The sequence below is a fragment of the Euwallacea similis genome, chromosome 34 (genome assembly GCF_039881205.1).
Source record: "Euwallacea similis isolate ESF13 chromosome 34, ESF131.1, whole genome shotgun sequence".
Lineage (NCBI taxonomy): Eukaryota > Metazoa > Arthropoda > Insecta > Coleoptera > Curculionidae > Euwallacea > Euwallacea similis.
Genome location: NC_089642.1, coordinates 1,102,981 through 1,119,519, shown reverse-complemented (window position 1 = coordinate 1,119,519; position 16,539 = coordinate 1,102,981). Strand labels below are relative to the sequence as shown.

The 16,539-nt window shown below is 30.9% G+C and overlaps 1 protein-coding gene and 1 long non-coding RNA gene across 2 annotated transcripts in view; one reads left to right on the top strand and one right to left on the bottom strand.

Annotated features, from left to right (window-relative positions):
- LOC136418354 (uncharacterized) overlaps positions 1-16,539 on the bottom strand; it is a 212,240-nt gene that overhangs the window by 173,202 nt on the left and 22,499 nt on the right. The window lies entirely within an intron of this gene.
- LOC136418344 (high affinity cationic amino acid transporter 1-like) overlaps positions 1-16,539 on the top strand; it is a 69,638-nt gene that overhangs the window by 52,300 nt on the left and 799 nt on the right. The window contains exons 6-12 of the mRNA XM_066404380.1: positions 2,519-2,623; positions 5,883-6,157; positions 6,218-6,455; positions 6,875-6,977; positions 11,384-11,550; positions 13,313-13,476; positions 14,510-14,618. Coding sequence (XP_066260477.1) covers positions 2,519-2,623; positions 5,883-6,157; positions 6,218-6,455; positions 6,875-6,977; positions 11,384-11,550; positions 13,313-13,476; positions 14,510-14,618 — 1,161 coding nt within the window. The remainder of the gene's footprint in view (positions 1-2,518; positions 2,624-5,882; positions 6,158-6,217; positions 6,456-6,874; positions 6,978-11,383; positions 11,551-13,312; positions 13,477-14,509; positions 14,619-16,539) is intronic.

Below are 16,539 nucleotides of genomic sequence, written 5' to 3'. Positions count from 1 at the left end.
GGTCTTTTATTGCAAAAGTATAACTAATAGGTCGTACCATAAAGAATGATAGGCACGCAAAATAAAATAATATACAGTATCGGCTAAAATACTTGGAGGAACTATTTTTAAAGTCCGAATAAATTGAAAATTTGATGAATATCATAAAGTTTTTTTTATTGTAGTTTTACTCTTAATAAAGATACATTTTAACCGTAACCAAATAAAAAAATGCTTCTTATAAAATTTTATGTTTATGGCAAACAATTCAATAATAACTGGACAAACCTGTTGGAATCTAATTAATTTAATAGAAAATCTCATTATTAAAAATAAAAACTATACTAATACTAAAAACCTTTAATATTTGGTGTGATATCCCTTTGCCTTAATCACTTCTGCCATTCTCTTACTCATTAATTCTATTAATTCTTCGATTAATCGCCCATTAACTTAATGCCAGACATGCGTGTACTTTTCAAACAGTTCATTTCCATTTCTAATGGGCTTCCCTATTCGGATCATCATACAATCTACGAGGTCTCATAAATTCTTGATTGGATTTAAATCCGGACTTTGAGCAGGCCACTTCATGCTACACACTCATTCTTGTTCTAATCACTCTTTCACTAGTTCTGCAGAATTCTTGTGATCATAATTGTGTTAGAAAATAAAATTGACTGGCAATGGTTCAAATGATTAGGGACCCATTATATTTGTCAATATATTCCTATACATGATTCTTTCCATTTTTCCAACAACATGATGAGTGGAGTCCATGCCATACCAAAAAAAGCGCCCCCATACTAACAAACTTTCTTCACCATGCTTAATGGTAGGCTTAATATATTTTTTATCTTGTCTTTGGCTCTTTGGACGCCTTGAATGGATTATATCATTACTGGAAATAAGGTTGTATTTGGATTCACCACTAAAAATAACTTTCAAACATTTTGTCCAACACGAAAGGATTATTACTTTTTTCTATAGAAGAATGCACATAACAAAATGTTAGTATTATATTTTTGTCGAACGATAATAGGGCATTTTTATTTTAATGGGTTTGTTCGTACTAGAATAGGACTATTTAGATAAAGGTGCAATATTCTAAGGTCCAAGTATTTTAGCCATTACTGTAGTTACTTAAATTTTAATGTCTATTTCATTGAAGGCATGAAAAGTTAATTTGATATATGAAATTAAATTTGAAAAGGCATAAAAAACGAAATATGGCAACGCCCTGTTTGAATCGCTTACTAGAAAATTGCAAATACTTTAATGCCAGTTTGATAACACAATTGAGGTTTTTAAGTCAAGGAGGATAAGTAGTCAAAGTTATCACAACAATTTTTTTCATAATACTAAAATTTTTGTAAACGTTGTGGAACCAGCAATCTGGAAATTTCTATTTTCGAACATAATCGGTGGCAAATTTACATTGTCGACATAGAACCCATGTCAATTATTTATGGGGATTGTGTTTAAAATTTTCGCTTTTGATTATTACTCGCATTTGATTTATAAAATCAAATTAATAAATTAATAAATTTTTAAAAACGATTAGGAAATACATCTAATGTTAGAACGATTTTAGGATATAAGCACGCTACCTTCAAAATTTATGGTACCTTCATATCGGGAAAACTAAATCGTTATTGTTACGTAAATATTCCTTTAAATATTAAAATTAGAAAAAATGAAGTTTATGGATGCCATTTCCTTAAATTTTCCATTTAACACATATAAAACAGAGAAACAACAAAAATGTTAAATTAAAATTCTCGCCGTTTAAGATGGTCTTTTTTACGCATTTTGCACAAAAATAATAACGCTTAAAAGATATTTGTTTTTATTTTTAATTATACAATATGATTATTTCGAATAAAACAACGAAAATTACGATTATAATTTTTTTGTTTCTTGGCATTTTTTCAGTTTTGAAATTAGCATTTAAATCAAATTTTTGCTTATCTCTGAGCAAATTCAGTACAACACAGAAAATTTTAAAAATGAAACTAAAGCTTTAAAATCTAGAAAAAAAAGTTTAAAATCACTACTACTAGGATACATGAATCTTCTTTTAGGTGACTACCGCACTCTTTTGAAAACAAAGAGGTTGTTTTTTTAACACCCTGTATTTTTAAAATGAGGCGGCTCCGAATGTACTATGTTTATACTTTGTTTTTTCTTACTTTGATCCAAGGAATGTTTTTTTTTTAAATTTGTGCGGTTAATTTGGGAAACACCAGCACGTTTTAAAATGTACTGAGTACATATTTAGTATAAAATGAAAATCGGGAACACCCTATATGTTTGAGCCAAGCAAATAAAATTTGAAACGTGATTAAGGAATTTAATCGATTTAGGCAATCCTGTGATCACCTTTGGTACATACCAGTTGGACTAGTATTCAATAATTTGATTACGTAAGATATGAATTTGACCTAGAACTTTACCATTTGTGTTTCTATAATTGTATAATAATGCATTAGGAAGTATAAAGATTTTATGTTATAATTAAGCACTTCTTCTGTTTCAGCTATATTAGCGTTTGGAGTGAAGGAATCATCAGTATTAAATAATATATTTACTGTACTTAATCTGATCACCGTAGCTATTGTCATTATTGCTGGATCAATAAAAGGTAAGTTGAGCACAATATGAGTTACCTCGTATTTACTTAAAAAATTGAAAATAGGTGTTGTGGGCATTGATACGTGTAAAATTTAAAAACACTGTTAAAAAGCTAAAAAGCAATATAAAACTTCAAATTTTCTAATGACACATCCCATGATTGATTTTCCATAGTTCTTATTTGGAGAATTTTTATTATCCTACAAACCCAAACGGTTTTTGCATTTCCTTAACGAAGCATCTTTGGAATATAACTTACACTCCCTGACAAAATTATAGACCACACCCATTTTTTACAATAATTGTTAATTCTAATAGGTAAGACTTTTTAAAATGATTTTAGATTTTACAACATTACAAATAATAAACAAAAAACAACTTTTTGATAACACAAATTTATTTCTGACACTAATACGAAAATAAAATAAAATCCAAAGGCAATAAAAACATAGGCCAGCCTTCCTATGTATATCTGCGGATTACCTCTATAGTTTTTCTATTTTATAGTGTGTGTTGATCCCCCGTTGTTTTCTAGTACTTCCACCAATCGGTTTGGAAGCGATTTAAAAAGTTTTTTTGTGTATTCTTGTTAACTATTGGCCCACTTTTCTGTGATGCAAGTCTTAAATTCCTCTATGGAGTTGAAATGTTTTCCTTGTGCATAACTGCTCGAAAAAGTTCCCCCCAACAATTCTCAAGAAGGTTGAGATCTGGTGATCGAGCTGGCCAGGGTAAAACTGAGCTTCAAAAAATTATTGTTGTTATTCGCGTTGTGTGCACAGGGGCATTGTCATGCTGAAAGATGAACCTCCCTCTTGTTAGGTCTTTTCTTCTTTCAATGATCAGTTCTTGAATAACTTTTATATATTTTTTTGCGGTCATTTTTTGGTGAACAAAATATTAATTCCGTCTTTCTCTAGAACTTTATCTAGTTGCTTAAAAATATTTTTCCCTTAAGTAAATCAAGAAAATAATATAGATATCCAGCAGGACCATCCAAATTAAAATATTTTTCATCACTGAAAATAACTTGTCTCCATTTCTTTTTCCATGAGACATGTTGAATTACGAATCGCTTCCTGTTGGCTTTGTGGGCTTTTGAAAGAGAAGATTTTGCCTTGAGTTTTAATCACTTTAAATTTCTAGCTTTTTGCAAAATGCGTTGGACATTTCTGATGCTTGTTTATACTCCGGCTTGTTCACAAAATTCCCTTGCAGTGGTTGCAGATTTGGATGCTTGATGTAAAATCGCTCTTCGTTCCCAGACAGTTGTTGCCATAGGCTTGCCTGTGCTCTTCTTTCGACCATAATCATAGTCCAGCCTAACAAAATTCTTCATAACGTTCCTACTTCGATCTAAAATTAGAGCAATTTTTGAAATTGTTAAATTTTTCTCGTGTAAAGTTTCAATAACCTTTTTCCCACTCTTTGAAAACAGTTTTCCTCTTGGCATTGTTTAATTGAATTTAATTGCATTAAGTAATGATAGAAATAATTTAATGTGTTAAAGCTAAATTATTACTGCGTTTTGAACTAGGTTAAGGTTAAAAATCAAGCGTGGCCTATATTTTTATTGCCTTGGAATTTTATTTTATTTTCGTATTTGAACCAGAAATAAATTTATGTTATCAAAAAGTTGTTTTTTTTTGTTTATTATTTGCAATGTTGTAAACCTTAAAATAATTTTAAGAGGTTTTGGCAACTAGAATTAATAATTATCGTGAAAAATTGGGTTGGCCTGTAATTTTGTCAGGGAGTGTATGTACATACATATACACTATGCACGAAAAGCCCGGCAAACTGGAAATATTTTGAGAAATATACAATATACAGGGTGGGGCACCAAGAGCGCCTCGGAAGATTACGTCCTTATTAATAATTTTGATCGAAAATTGTTTTTAGAAATGTATGTGGGACCTTACAAGGTACATTAAAAATATTTTCGTTTATACAGGGTGTGTAAAAAAAGATACACTTCAAACATTTGTTTTTTTTAGTGGAACTTCCTATATATAATGTATATGTTTTTATATATTAATTAGAATCACTAATTAATGCCCATTTAATTGATATTGTAGTGTTCTATACCTATCTTACCGTTTTCCCATAATACGAGATTTTATTTAATTTTCAATAATAACATTAAAGAATACAAATTATTGTCAGGGTATGCCTTGGATTGGTTGCTATGTTATCAAAAGTAAAATTTTCTTTTCAAAAACATATTCAATTATGTATTGAAAATGATAACCATCATTTCGAACATTTATTGTAAATTTAAATTTTTTTGGGAATCTGTTAAACTGTAATAAATACTTTTAAAATTCGTCTTCCATAATCAGCTTTCTTTAGTATCTATAGCAACCAATCCAAGGCATACTCTGACAATAATTTGTATTCTTTAAAAACAGAGAGAGAACAATTTAATATGTATTAGTATTCAATTAATCACAATTTCTATAAAATAATGGCACAATTTCTAAATCCTTCGGTATAAATTATCAAATGAATTATTTTTAAAATCACGAAAGACAGCTGATTTCAAATATGTAATAATATACAGGGTGTTCCATTTGAAAAATTTGAAAAAATATATTTTTGTTCACCCTGTATAAAAAATAAAGGTATCTCAAATATTTGAAAGTAATTTTGAAAAATAGAGCATATGTACTATTTTGTTACATAATAAGAACTTTTGTTTTTTGTTTAATTGTTTAAACTGTAATTAGCTAAATTAACCTTTATTTCTATTAAAAAATAGTCATAGCTATTAAACCAACCAGTATAAAGTATGACAACCTTATATTTTTTGAATCAGAAGAAAAAGCCGAATTTAAAAATATAAAAATATATAGGGTGTTTCATTTAAAAAATTATATATTTGGTATGTCACACGTTTTTGGACGACCCTGTATACTTACTAATATTTTCCGATTGTGCATCTCTAAAAACTGTATGATTTTTGTGAAAAACGTTTTTTCTCTATCTCTAATAGTTATTTGCCTAATTAGTAATAGTAATTGCCTAATACTAATTGGCCACCCTGTATATTTAAAATTAAAAAATAATGGGGCCTTAAACTGGGGCAGTTATATTTTTTATTTCCTTTTTGGGGCTGCGTGATTAAAAATTACTACTAACAATTAGGCAAATTTCATCCTAATTCGTTGGAGGGAATTTAAAAAACACTCGTGCTTTAAAAACATGATGTGTCGGGTTTTTAATTCTATTATATTTTATTAATAAATTGCAATGTAAACCCATTTCAGCCGATACAAATAACTGGAAACTCTCAAAAGATGTCGTCGGAGAAGGTTATGGAAATGGAGGGTTTTTGCCCTACGGAATGGCCGGAGTGATGACGGGGGCCGCAAAGTGTTTTTACGGCTTCGTGGGCTTCGACGCAGTGGCCACAACTGGAGAAGAAGCCAAAAACCCCCAAAAAGACATCCCCCTTGCCATTGTCATTAGCTTATTTATAATCTTCAGCGCATATTTCGGAGTTTCCACTGTATTGACCATGATGTGGCCTTATTACGATCAGGTAGAACTTTGTTCATTATTGGTTCGACACTTCGTAATATTGCCTTGGAATATTTAACAGGATGAAGATGCACCATTTCCATACGTCTTCAGCAAAGTGGGCTGGATTACCATCAAGTGGATAGTCACGTGTGGGGCAGTTTTTGCTCTTTGCACCAGCTTATTGGGTGCTATGTTTCCACTACCTCGTGTCATTTATGCCATGGCAAATGACGGCATCGTGTTTAAACCGTTGGGAAAAGTGCATAAGTGGACTCAAACGCCTTTAATTGCTACATTCATTTCCGGGATATTGTCAGGTACGGACTAAGAGGTAAAGGGAAATTTCTTTTTCCATCAATCAACAAGTAGGAACACGTTTGGCACGGTTGCTCAACATCCTCTTTACATTAGTACTTGAGACCTCATTTCTTTTTGCGTAGTGACAAAAAATAACTTAGTTCTTACCCTTATGCTTATCTACATTAGACTCTTTCATGGTTTTAATATCTCTGTCTGTTTAAATCACACCAGCAATTTATGGCACAGCTGCCACGTATAGCTAATCTGAACTCATTCCAGAAATTGGGAAATTTTCCAAATAAAGCTGAGGGGGTACTTGAATGGGGTTCTCATTCTATTACTTCCTTCCATTGACTTCACATGCATGTGTGTCCGTATGAATCGTATATTATTTAATATTCTTGTAAGTGAATATGTTTACTTTGAAACATTTTAGGTGTGATGGCAATGATCTTTGATTTGGAACAACTCATCGACATGATGTCTATTGGAACGTTGCTTGCATACACTATTGTGGCTATTTGTGTCTTAATTCTAAGGTGAGATGGGTTGAAAAATATTTAATTAAATGCTAATTTTCTTTGTTTTTATTTATTGAATTGTTGTAAATCTATTGAACATGCGCGTAGAGTCTTATCTTTTTTACTCGGATATTGTCCTGCTTGCGTCCGGACGATATGCGAGAGGCAATGCCACTGTCCTCTTTTCTGGACCTCTGCTTTATAGGATGGTCAGATTTAAATTTTTCTGTCAGAAAAACTACATTTCCCGGCTAGATAAAGAATAGTATGTTATGAGTTCAATTTCTAAAGCATGTCTAATGGTGGAAAGCGCATTTGGATATCTTTTACCATTTCGAAGGTACAGTCCGTTTTCCGAACGTGCATTTTTGCACGCTTTCAGTGTATGAAAATCTTTTTTTGTTCAAATTTTTAATTTTCCATTAAAGTTCATACAAAATATGTTATATAATATTAATTATTATCCAGAGCGGTTCAAAAATTAAGGTTTTAATAATTCGTATTAACCTTTACTACTTAACAATATAATTTATATTTTATTAAAAAAACATAATTGAATATCAATTTCCAAAATCACTTTCCAGAAAATATAGGAATTTTATTTTTTACTTTTTTCCTTGTGGATATTTATCTTTAATTGTTTCTGAAAAATTAATTTGAAATGTGGGATGAAATACAGGGTGTTTCAGGAGATGTACAAACTTCAATATGTTATTCTACATATAATTCTAAGCAAAAAAGTTCTAATAAACATATGTCTGGAAAGGCTTCGTTTAGGATATACAGGAAGATAAAAGTTAATTTTGAAAATAGTGTTTTTTAAGTATTTCAAAAACGGTTGTTGGCAGAGAAGAATTTGTCATTAAAAAACATTTTCTGCAATGAATGTAAAAAAAATTTATAAGTAGTGGCGTGCGAACTACCAATTGTTATAATTAAATAGACAAAAAATGGAACACCACTGTTTTTTTTAACACAATTTTCTGATTTTTTAGATCTCCAATCATTTTACTAAAACGAAAGTCTTTTCAACATTAATCGTAAAGTGTGTCATTTTCGAGACATGAAGCAGTTTATTATTTACATTATTTTCTAATTTCGTTTAAATATGTAAATAAAAACAAAGCTTAATTAATAAAACATTACAACTAATTACTAACGCCGCATAGAGTTAATGCTACTAAATTGTAGAATAACATATTGAAGTTTATACATCTCCTCCTGAAACACCCTGTATACAGTAGAACTCGGCTATAACGAAATTTCAAGGGACTTGACCTGTTGTTTGTTATAAGCAGGAGGTTCGTTATAGGCGATTGAGAAAAAAAAGCTGGTTAATTCAAAATTTCTATTTTAACCAAATGCCAAAGTATACAATTTTTTGTTTTAGTAAATAGATATATATTAAATAAGAAAAAAAAACAACAAAAATCTTAACTAAAATCGAAAGTTTAGGTAGAGAAGAAGTCCGTAATTTGACTCTGCACCTTGCAGTTTTTCGATATCTCTTGAATTATTTTGTCAAAAGATCTGTTGCATTTAAAACGTTTTCATTTTCTCAATAAGTTATTTGCTTTTCGTTTGATTTTTATTTTAAATTGAATTAACTCGAAAACTATTAAAAAAATTTCATGTTTTGTAATAACAAAAAATAATTATAACTACAAGCAGAATTAGTATTCGTGACCAAATGTAAGATATTCCATTTAAAAAAATTTATTTTTGTCACGCCACGGTATTCCGGACTACCCTGTAACTTCTAAAATATTAAAAAATACATTAAAAAGTGAATAATTTTTATATTAAACTCTTTTTCCTAAAACTTACTATTTTCGAGATAAGATAATGGACCAACTTACGTGGATCAACCTGTACGTTCTCGGAAAATATCCTGCAACATCGAAACGGTGATAGATATCAAAATGCAGTTTTCACCATTGAAAATTTCCTAAAAATCAGGCTTATGACATATTAACTATACAGTTTATCTGCCTAGTGAGAAAATCAGGTTTTCCCATTAAAGCAGTTCAAATCTCACTGCCTTGTGCATATATGGTCCAAAAGACTTTCTGGTCAAGAGTATGGAAAGTACTTTAATTAATTATTTACAAGCGATATGCGTAAAAATTGAATTTAAAGCCGAATTTAACTACTATATGCATGCAATAAACAAAATTATTTTAAAACATTCTTTGCCAGATAATTTTTTATTCTCCTATTGCAATTAAATATGTGGCAGGGCATTAGTTAATACTAACAATTATAATTAGGTAATTAATTGCAACCAATTAATAATGTTTAGATATTTTTCAAGAGACAGTAAATAATTTTTAGTAATGTATGTATTAGGTATTGTAGTAATAGGAATACATAGGGTGTAAGATTTAACCAGGAATATTAAAATATCTCGAATACCAGGCATCTTATAAAGAAATGTTTAATATAAAATTTTAATTACTCTGAGGGGGAAATGTATTGGTGTTCAAGTTGTTTCCCCTGCATCCTCCGAGTGGGCGGAGTGGCGGTTAACGTTTTAAATTCAAATGGCAACCCGCATTTTTTTTACAGATTCGGACAATAAGGCTAAATATAAGAACAATTTGTCTGAAACATTTTTTTCGGTTCATGCTAGAAAATACTATAGTTTACGAAATTCAATTCATATCTTAAATAGCAACCTCCACTTGGACAAAAAAAATCTATGGTAATAAAATGTAATAAGTAAACAATAACGTAAACAAATAACACATCTACTTTTAAACATTCTGTTGTTAATACTGCTTCATAATGAAGTATTTAACCGTAGAAGAGAAAATCGAAATGGTTTTGGTGCATGTAGAAGCTGATAATGCTGCCAATCTCTATATTCAGCGTTTTCCTGAAAGACCACGATCTTAAACTTCTTTCTATCTTGTGATGAAAAAAATTATTAATGAAGGGACTGTAAATCAGAAGAAAAGAAGTCATCCAGCTACTGTGTGTGGAAAAGACGATCAAATTGCAGTCCTAGGTGCTGTGGCTTTTAATCCCCAAGTGAGCACAAGAGAAATATCAGGATTATCAAATATTTCTCAGATAAGTGCGTGGAGAATGCTGAGGATGCACAAGTTTCATCGTTCTCGTATCTCTACCCCAAGAGTTCCAGAAGGAAAATTTCCAAAATTTTTCTCATGGAGCTTTTGGTTTAGACTTTTGTGAGTGGCCCTCTGAATAGATAGAACGAAATTACAATTTTTTTTCGTTGTGTATTATTCTCTGACGAGCCATCGTTTACAAATTATGGTATAGTTGATAGGTATTACATGCATTACTGGAGTGTTGAAAATCCGCATTGACTTCGACAAGTTGAACACCAGCGTCTTTGGACTGTCAACATACGGTGTGAAATCATTAGCAGTAAAGGCATCAGTCCCCACATAATTGAAGGGAACTTGAATGGTAAAATGTACTGGAAAATTTTCGAAAATGAACTGCCTATATTACTCCAGAATTTAAACTTAGAAGTACCTCAGAACATGTGGTTTCAACATGTCCAGCTCACTATTCTGAGGTGGCACGGGAAGTTTTTAATCGTAATTTTAACGGTCGATGGATCGGCGGATCTGGTCCGGTGAATTGGCCTGGTAAACCTCCAAATCTCATTTCACCGGATTTCTTTTCGTGGGGATATCTCAAAGATCAGGTTTGGAAAGAAATACCAAGAACACGTGAGGATAGGATTCTATGAATTATAAACGTTTCTGCTAATATTTTATAAGACACATTTCGTAGATGTGAAGAGTTCTTTAAAACACGGATAAGTAAGTGCATTGAAGTTCGGGGACACCATTTTGAACATTTACTTTAAATAAAAGCTATACAAAAATTCACATTTTCATTAATTCTAAAACAGATATCATCAAAGCTTTCAGTAAATCATAAGTGAAAGAGAAATTTAATTTCGTTAATTACAGCGTTTTTTAGCACGAATCGAAAAAAACATTTCAGACAAATGTTTCTTATTTTTAACCGTATTATCCGAATGTGTAAAAAATATCTGGGTTGCCATTTCAAATTAAAAAGTTCACCTCCACCCCGCCCACATGGGGGGCGGAAAGGGATCGACTTTAGCACCAATACATTTCCCCCATCAGAGTAATTAAAGTTTGATTCTAAACATTTCTTTATAGAATGCCCAGTATTCGAGATATTTCGATATTCCAGGTTAAATGTTACACCCTGTATAGGCAGACAATTACTTACAGACAAGTAATTATTTATTTGGCAACTAATTTGTAGCTTTAAATCCAGAATAAAGAAAATTTGAAATATCATTTTGCTAAAAGGCATTAGGTATGATCCGTAGAATTATTACTGGAAATGACTCTCTTTTGGAAAATACCTATTATATTACATAAAAGGTAATTACTTTAATTGTTACATAGGTATCAGGTTGATGAAGACACCACGATAAAATGTTTCGACAAGGAAAATAAACAACATTATGAAAAAACATTCCTCAGGGGATTTATCGAAATATTTAATCTGCATAATAATAAAGAGCCTAATGTGCGAACATCAAGGATTGTAAATTGGAGCATTGCAATATTCAGTAAGTATCTTAAGCAGAAAATTACTATACATAATATTAGCAAAAGTTAAACGAGTTTGCTTATCCATGGCCATTAGATACCCATACACACAGACTTAAGCCAGTTAACTGCCAGTTTGGAGTGATTCGATGCGTGCGCAGTTTTATCTTATTATTTTAAATCGTTTCGAATTCAAAAATAATTGTGAAAAAAATTTTTTTTTAAGTACAATTTTCTAGGAAAGTGGTGTCGTAATAAGGCGGTCATAATAAGGTGTTAATAGTACTTTCCAACGACAATTATGATCTTGTCTACCGCTACTTACTGCTCGTAACCGCCCGGGCAACGTTTTATAGCGTCCGCTATATTTCGAGTACCGTTTTCATTTTCTTATACAGTAACTGTAATGTGAAGTCAACAATACTTTGAGAGTATACATGTCATATTTATCTTAATTAATTTGATTATTAATTTTATTAATTATTTCAGGATTAATTGAATTATTAATTATTTCAAGAAAACCTGCATTCATGGCTAAGTGTCGGAGTGTATAGCGTGCTTTGCCATGATTTTGATGTTGTTTATTTCAATTTTTGACTGCTCATTTATAGTTTTTTGTTGCTTCAAAATGTGTTTATTTTAAAACTGGACTCGAAAATGAAATATTCTCAACAAGAATAATTAGTATGATTTACGTAATTGGTTCATGTGATGAAAATTGTTTATTATCATCTTGGAATGATCAATAATAGAGGATATCCTAATGTAAAGAGCCTAGAAAGTCTAAAGGAGCATTTCAAACGGATAGGAAGTGTTAATTATAAAAGAAAAGTCGAAAAAAAAGGGGTCTTAGGAGGAGAAAATGACCTGAAAATCACTTTATCAGTAGTAGAAAGCTCAATCATTGTCGTGAGAGAAATTAGTCAGAGAACTTTCAAAACTTAAAATAAACAACATCGAAACCATGGCAATGCATGCTAAATACTCAGGCACTTAGCCATGAACGTAAATTTTCTTGAAACAATTAATAATTTCATTAGCATTTAAGATAAATATGACATTATTTTATATCAAAATAAAGAAAACTGAATTTTTGCTTCGCCTTATAAAAAAAATATGCCACCCTATTTGAAAAAAATCAAGAAAATTGAAGTTAAAAAGTGAAAATTAAAAGGCGATTTAAAAGAATTAAAGGTGAACACCTTGTATGTATTTTTGACTAAATGAATATTTGTTGCTAAGGCGATCTTATGTGGAAATTAATCCTAAAATTATTAAAATCTAAGTTAAAGTAATTGGGATATCAATTTTTTTTATGAGACACTAAAAATGTTTAAAATTTCTTTTAAAACGTCCGTCACTGCATCTCAGGCTCAGAGGAGGATTCTATCACGGGAAAAAATACAGGTGTTCCGTTAAAAAAAAATTACTCTTGATGATGTTCCGCGTTTTTGGGACACCCTATAGGGTTGTTATAAATTTTAAAATTCACCTTCATTAGCCTCGTACACGTTTTCATAAATTTTTTTAATAAAATCACAAATAAACTTATAGAAGTCTGAGGGGTTGTTAAATGCACACTCTCTATAAAAAATATTACAGTCTTGTCTGCCGTTACTTAAAAACCACAAACCACGATCAATAATGATTTATGCCCTAATAGATTTTTTAGTGGTAGATAATACTTATTACAAATTAAGGATATTATTATAATGCTTACAATCCTCACCTTTTTAGGATTTTCAATAAGCTACTGTTACTTAATTATTGAGGATTTTTTAGGTGTATTTGCTGCTCTTTTCGGTGCTCTAATCATCAACGTTCCCCAAGCCATATTCATGGACACATTCTACCTCTTTGGATTCGTGGTCAGCTTAACCACCGTGTTGGCTCTATTGGTAGTTATGGCTCGCCAACCAACAGTTGATATAAATCTTTCGTTTAAAGTAAGTTCATTCGCAATTTTTATGTTTATAGTGTGTACAGGGTGTCCCACCGACAACGGACTATAGGCTTTCCCTATATCGTTTTTTTGTTTGTTTTTTAAAAACAGAAAATTTTTTAAAGTAACTGAATTTATGGAAAATTATAAGGGCTGATCATTAAAAAAGCCTTAATAAATGGGATTAAGTAATGCCCTACATTTACGGTTTTCCAGCTATGTAATGTAGGCCGTTGATTAAGCCATTTACTATATACCATTCTACCTCTGATAAAAAGGTAAAAGCTAATAAAATCGACGACAGAACTCTAAAGAAATGCCTTATTTCAATACCTACTTAAGTTTAATTTTAATGATTATCGTTTATTTTCCAAAATTTGATTAATCAACAGGATATCGCTTTCATGTTTTCAGAAATTCCATGTTCTTTGAATATGAAACTACGCAACTTTTAAACTAACCCTTGTACAACAAACTTTCAAAAACTACTGAAGGCAAACACAGTTAAAAATTATAATTTCCCGACATGGAAAAATAATCATTTTCTTTAATTCCCGTGGGTATTTCCCTAGGGATGGGGTACGTATATCTCGCTATATTCACAATTTTGATATTTAATTACAACACAGATATCGTTTTTTTCCAAAATACATCGAATTTTCAAAATAACCTAATTTTGTCCAAATTTAATTATAATTCTTTAAATAACCGAGATCACCATGCTTAAATTCGAAAAACGGTCATTGTGTGCAAATCGGGCTATCTCCATTTCTTTCCGATATACGGGGGGTACTTTAAAACTATTTAACATACGAGGTGGAAACTTTTGTACTTCTCATCATTCGGATCTTTTTAACTGGAATAGTTATAGTGTTGTTTAAATGGGGAAAAAATTGTACCAAAGAGTGTTCTTTACAGCATTACACACAAATACACATTAATCTCCGCCCCGTTTACGCGCCTGTTTTCTGGACCCCCTGTATAAGTTATAATTTCTAGATTGCTATATTATTATCAATACATAAATTATCACGTAGGTACCTTTGGTTCCGTTCATCCCATGCATTAGTGTATTCTTCAACATATATTTGATGTTGGAATTGGATCGATACACTTGGATCCGGTTTGTAGTTTGGCTTATAATTGGTATGTATCAACATAAAGCGAACACATTTTTTTATAGATTAGATACGTATAGTCGAATCAATCATTCTTTGCATGCACGTCATACAAGATACTGAATCTAGTAAGTACGTCTTTTTAATATTTCTTTTGCACTCTGCAATATTACTGAATATACCGGCCGTCTCATGAAAAATGGTCGAAGCGATAACTCAGCTATTTGTGAACGAATTTTAATCAACTAAAATCTAAATAGAATGATATTGTTCAGACTACTAAATTACGTAAAAGTTGATTTTTTCTAAATTTCACTTCTTCTTTACTTCTACTTTAGGCGTCAATTTCAGAATTCAAAATAAAACTCCATATTTTTTCAAACATTTTTTTATAGAAATTATTTTTCTGAAATTGATGATGAATGACAAGTTAATGTTCGAGCAAATTTGAAATGAAAAAAATTGAAAAGTTGGAACAATACGGCAGAATAATTGTTCAAAATTAATGTTATTCTTTTTGTTTATGATACAGTAGAGTATGGTGGGGCAAGATGACGAACTCAAGTTGTCTGAAAATCTGAAAGACGTTTACTTTATCAAATGACAGTTTTTGAAACATTTATGTATGAAGTTTTAATTTAAGCCAGTAGATGGTGATTTAATCTGTTGTTTTAGTCGCTAACCGCAAAATTTAAAAAAAAACTGCTGTTTGATGTAATAAATGTCAGCTCGAAAATAAGGGATTTTTCAACAAAAAGGTAAGTTTTGATGAAAAATATTCTTATGTTTCCAAGAAATTTTTTGATAATTAAAATATTCTGCAAGTGTCGTTTTAATTTTGGTTTTTTTTTAACTTTACAAAAAATTCTTGAACATGTACATCGGGGATAAGATGACGAACTCGTCATCTTCTAGCCTTAGTGTGTTTTTTACAGATAGTGAGAAATTATAAGGAAACACCCTGTATAATATATAATATACAAGGTGTTTCCTAAATGTTAGGCAAAAATTTAGAGGGCTATTCTCCAAGTAATTTTAAGAATTTTTTGTTCTTCGATGATTTTTGGAAAAATGCTTTCTTTCCTAGATACAAGATGATAAATGATTTTTCATAAAATTTATTAAAAACTACAATAATTGTTCATGACTGCCATCAGCTTGGATGCATGTTTCTAATCTTCTCCTCATTGACAGCCGAACTTTGTCAAAAATACCAGGACTGTTTTTTACTGAATTGCGCTCATCAATTATGTGATTTCTCAAATCTTCCAGGTTTCCCACTGGATTAGTGTAAACTAATGATTTTAAATGACCCCATAGGAAATAGTCCAGAGGGTTCAAGTCTGGGAATCTAGTTGGCCATAAGTGAGGACCACCACGACCAATCCAGCGATCTCCATATGTTTTCATTAAAAATTCTCGAACAATCCTACTAAATGCCCTAATAAAAAAAAAGTTCAATAAACTTTTACGGCCTTGTATCTAGGGAACAAAACATTTTTTCTAAAATCGTCAAAGGACAAAAAATTCTTAAAATTAGTCAGAGAATAACCCCTTAAATTTTTGCCTAACATTTAGGAAACACTCTATATAACACAAAGCAAAATAAGTTTTAAAGGGAACGTTATAAAAATAAATAAACGGCTGCACCTAACTGGCTCTCAATTGGTAATAATTGCAATTTATTGCAAAACGTCTTAATTTCCTTTAAAAATCTACAAACGACTGACTGTATAAACATTTTGCATTAAAAAAAGTACGCAGATGGTGCAGAAATTTGGTTTCATTATTGAAATTTAATATATTTGAAGATAATGTAACTTTTCTACAAGTAGTCTCAAACTTTTAGCCGGTAGTGCATATGAACCCTTTTGCACGCAATATATTATAAGACGGACTATTCTTTTCCATTTGCTCCTCATGCAAGTCTCTTATGTGAGACTTTCGGA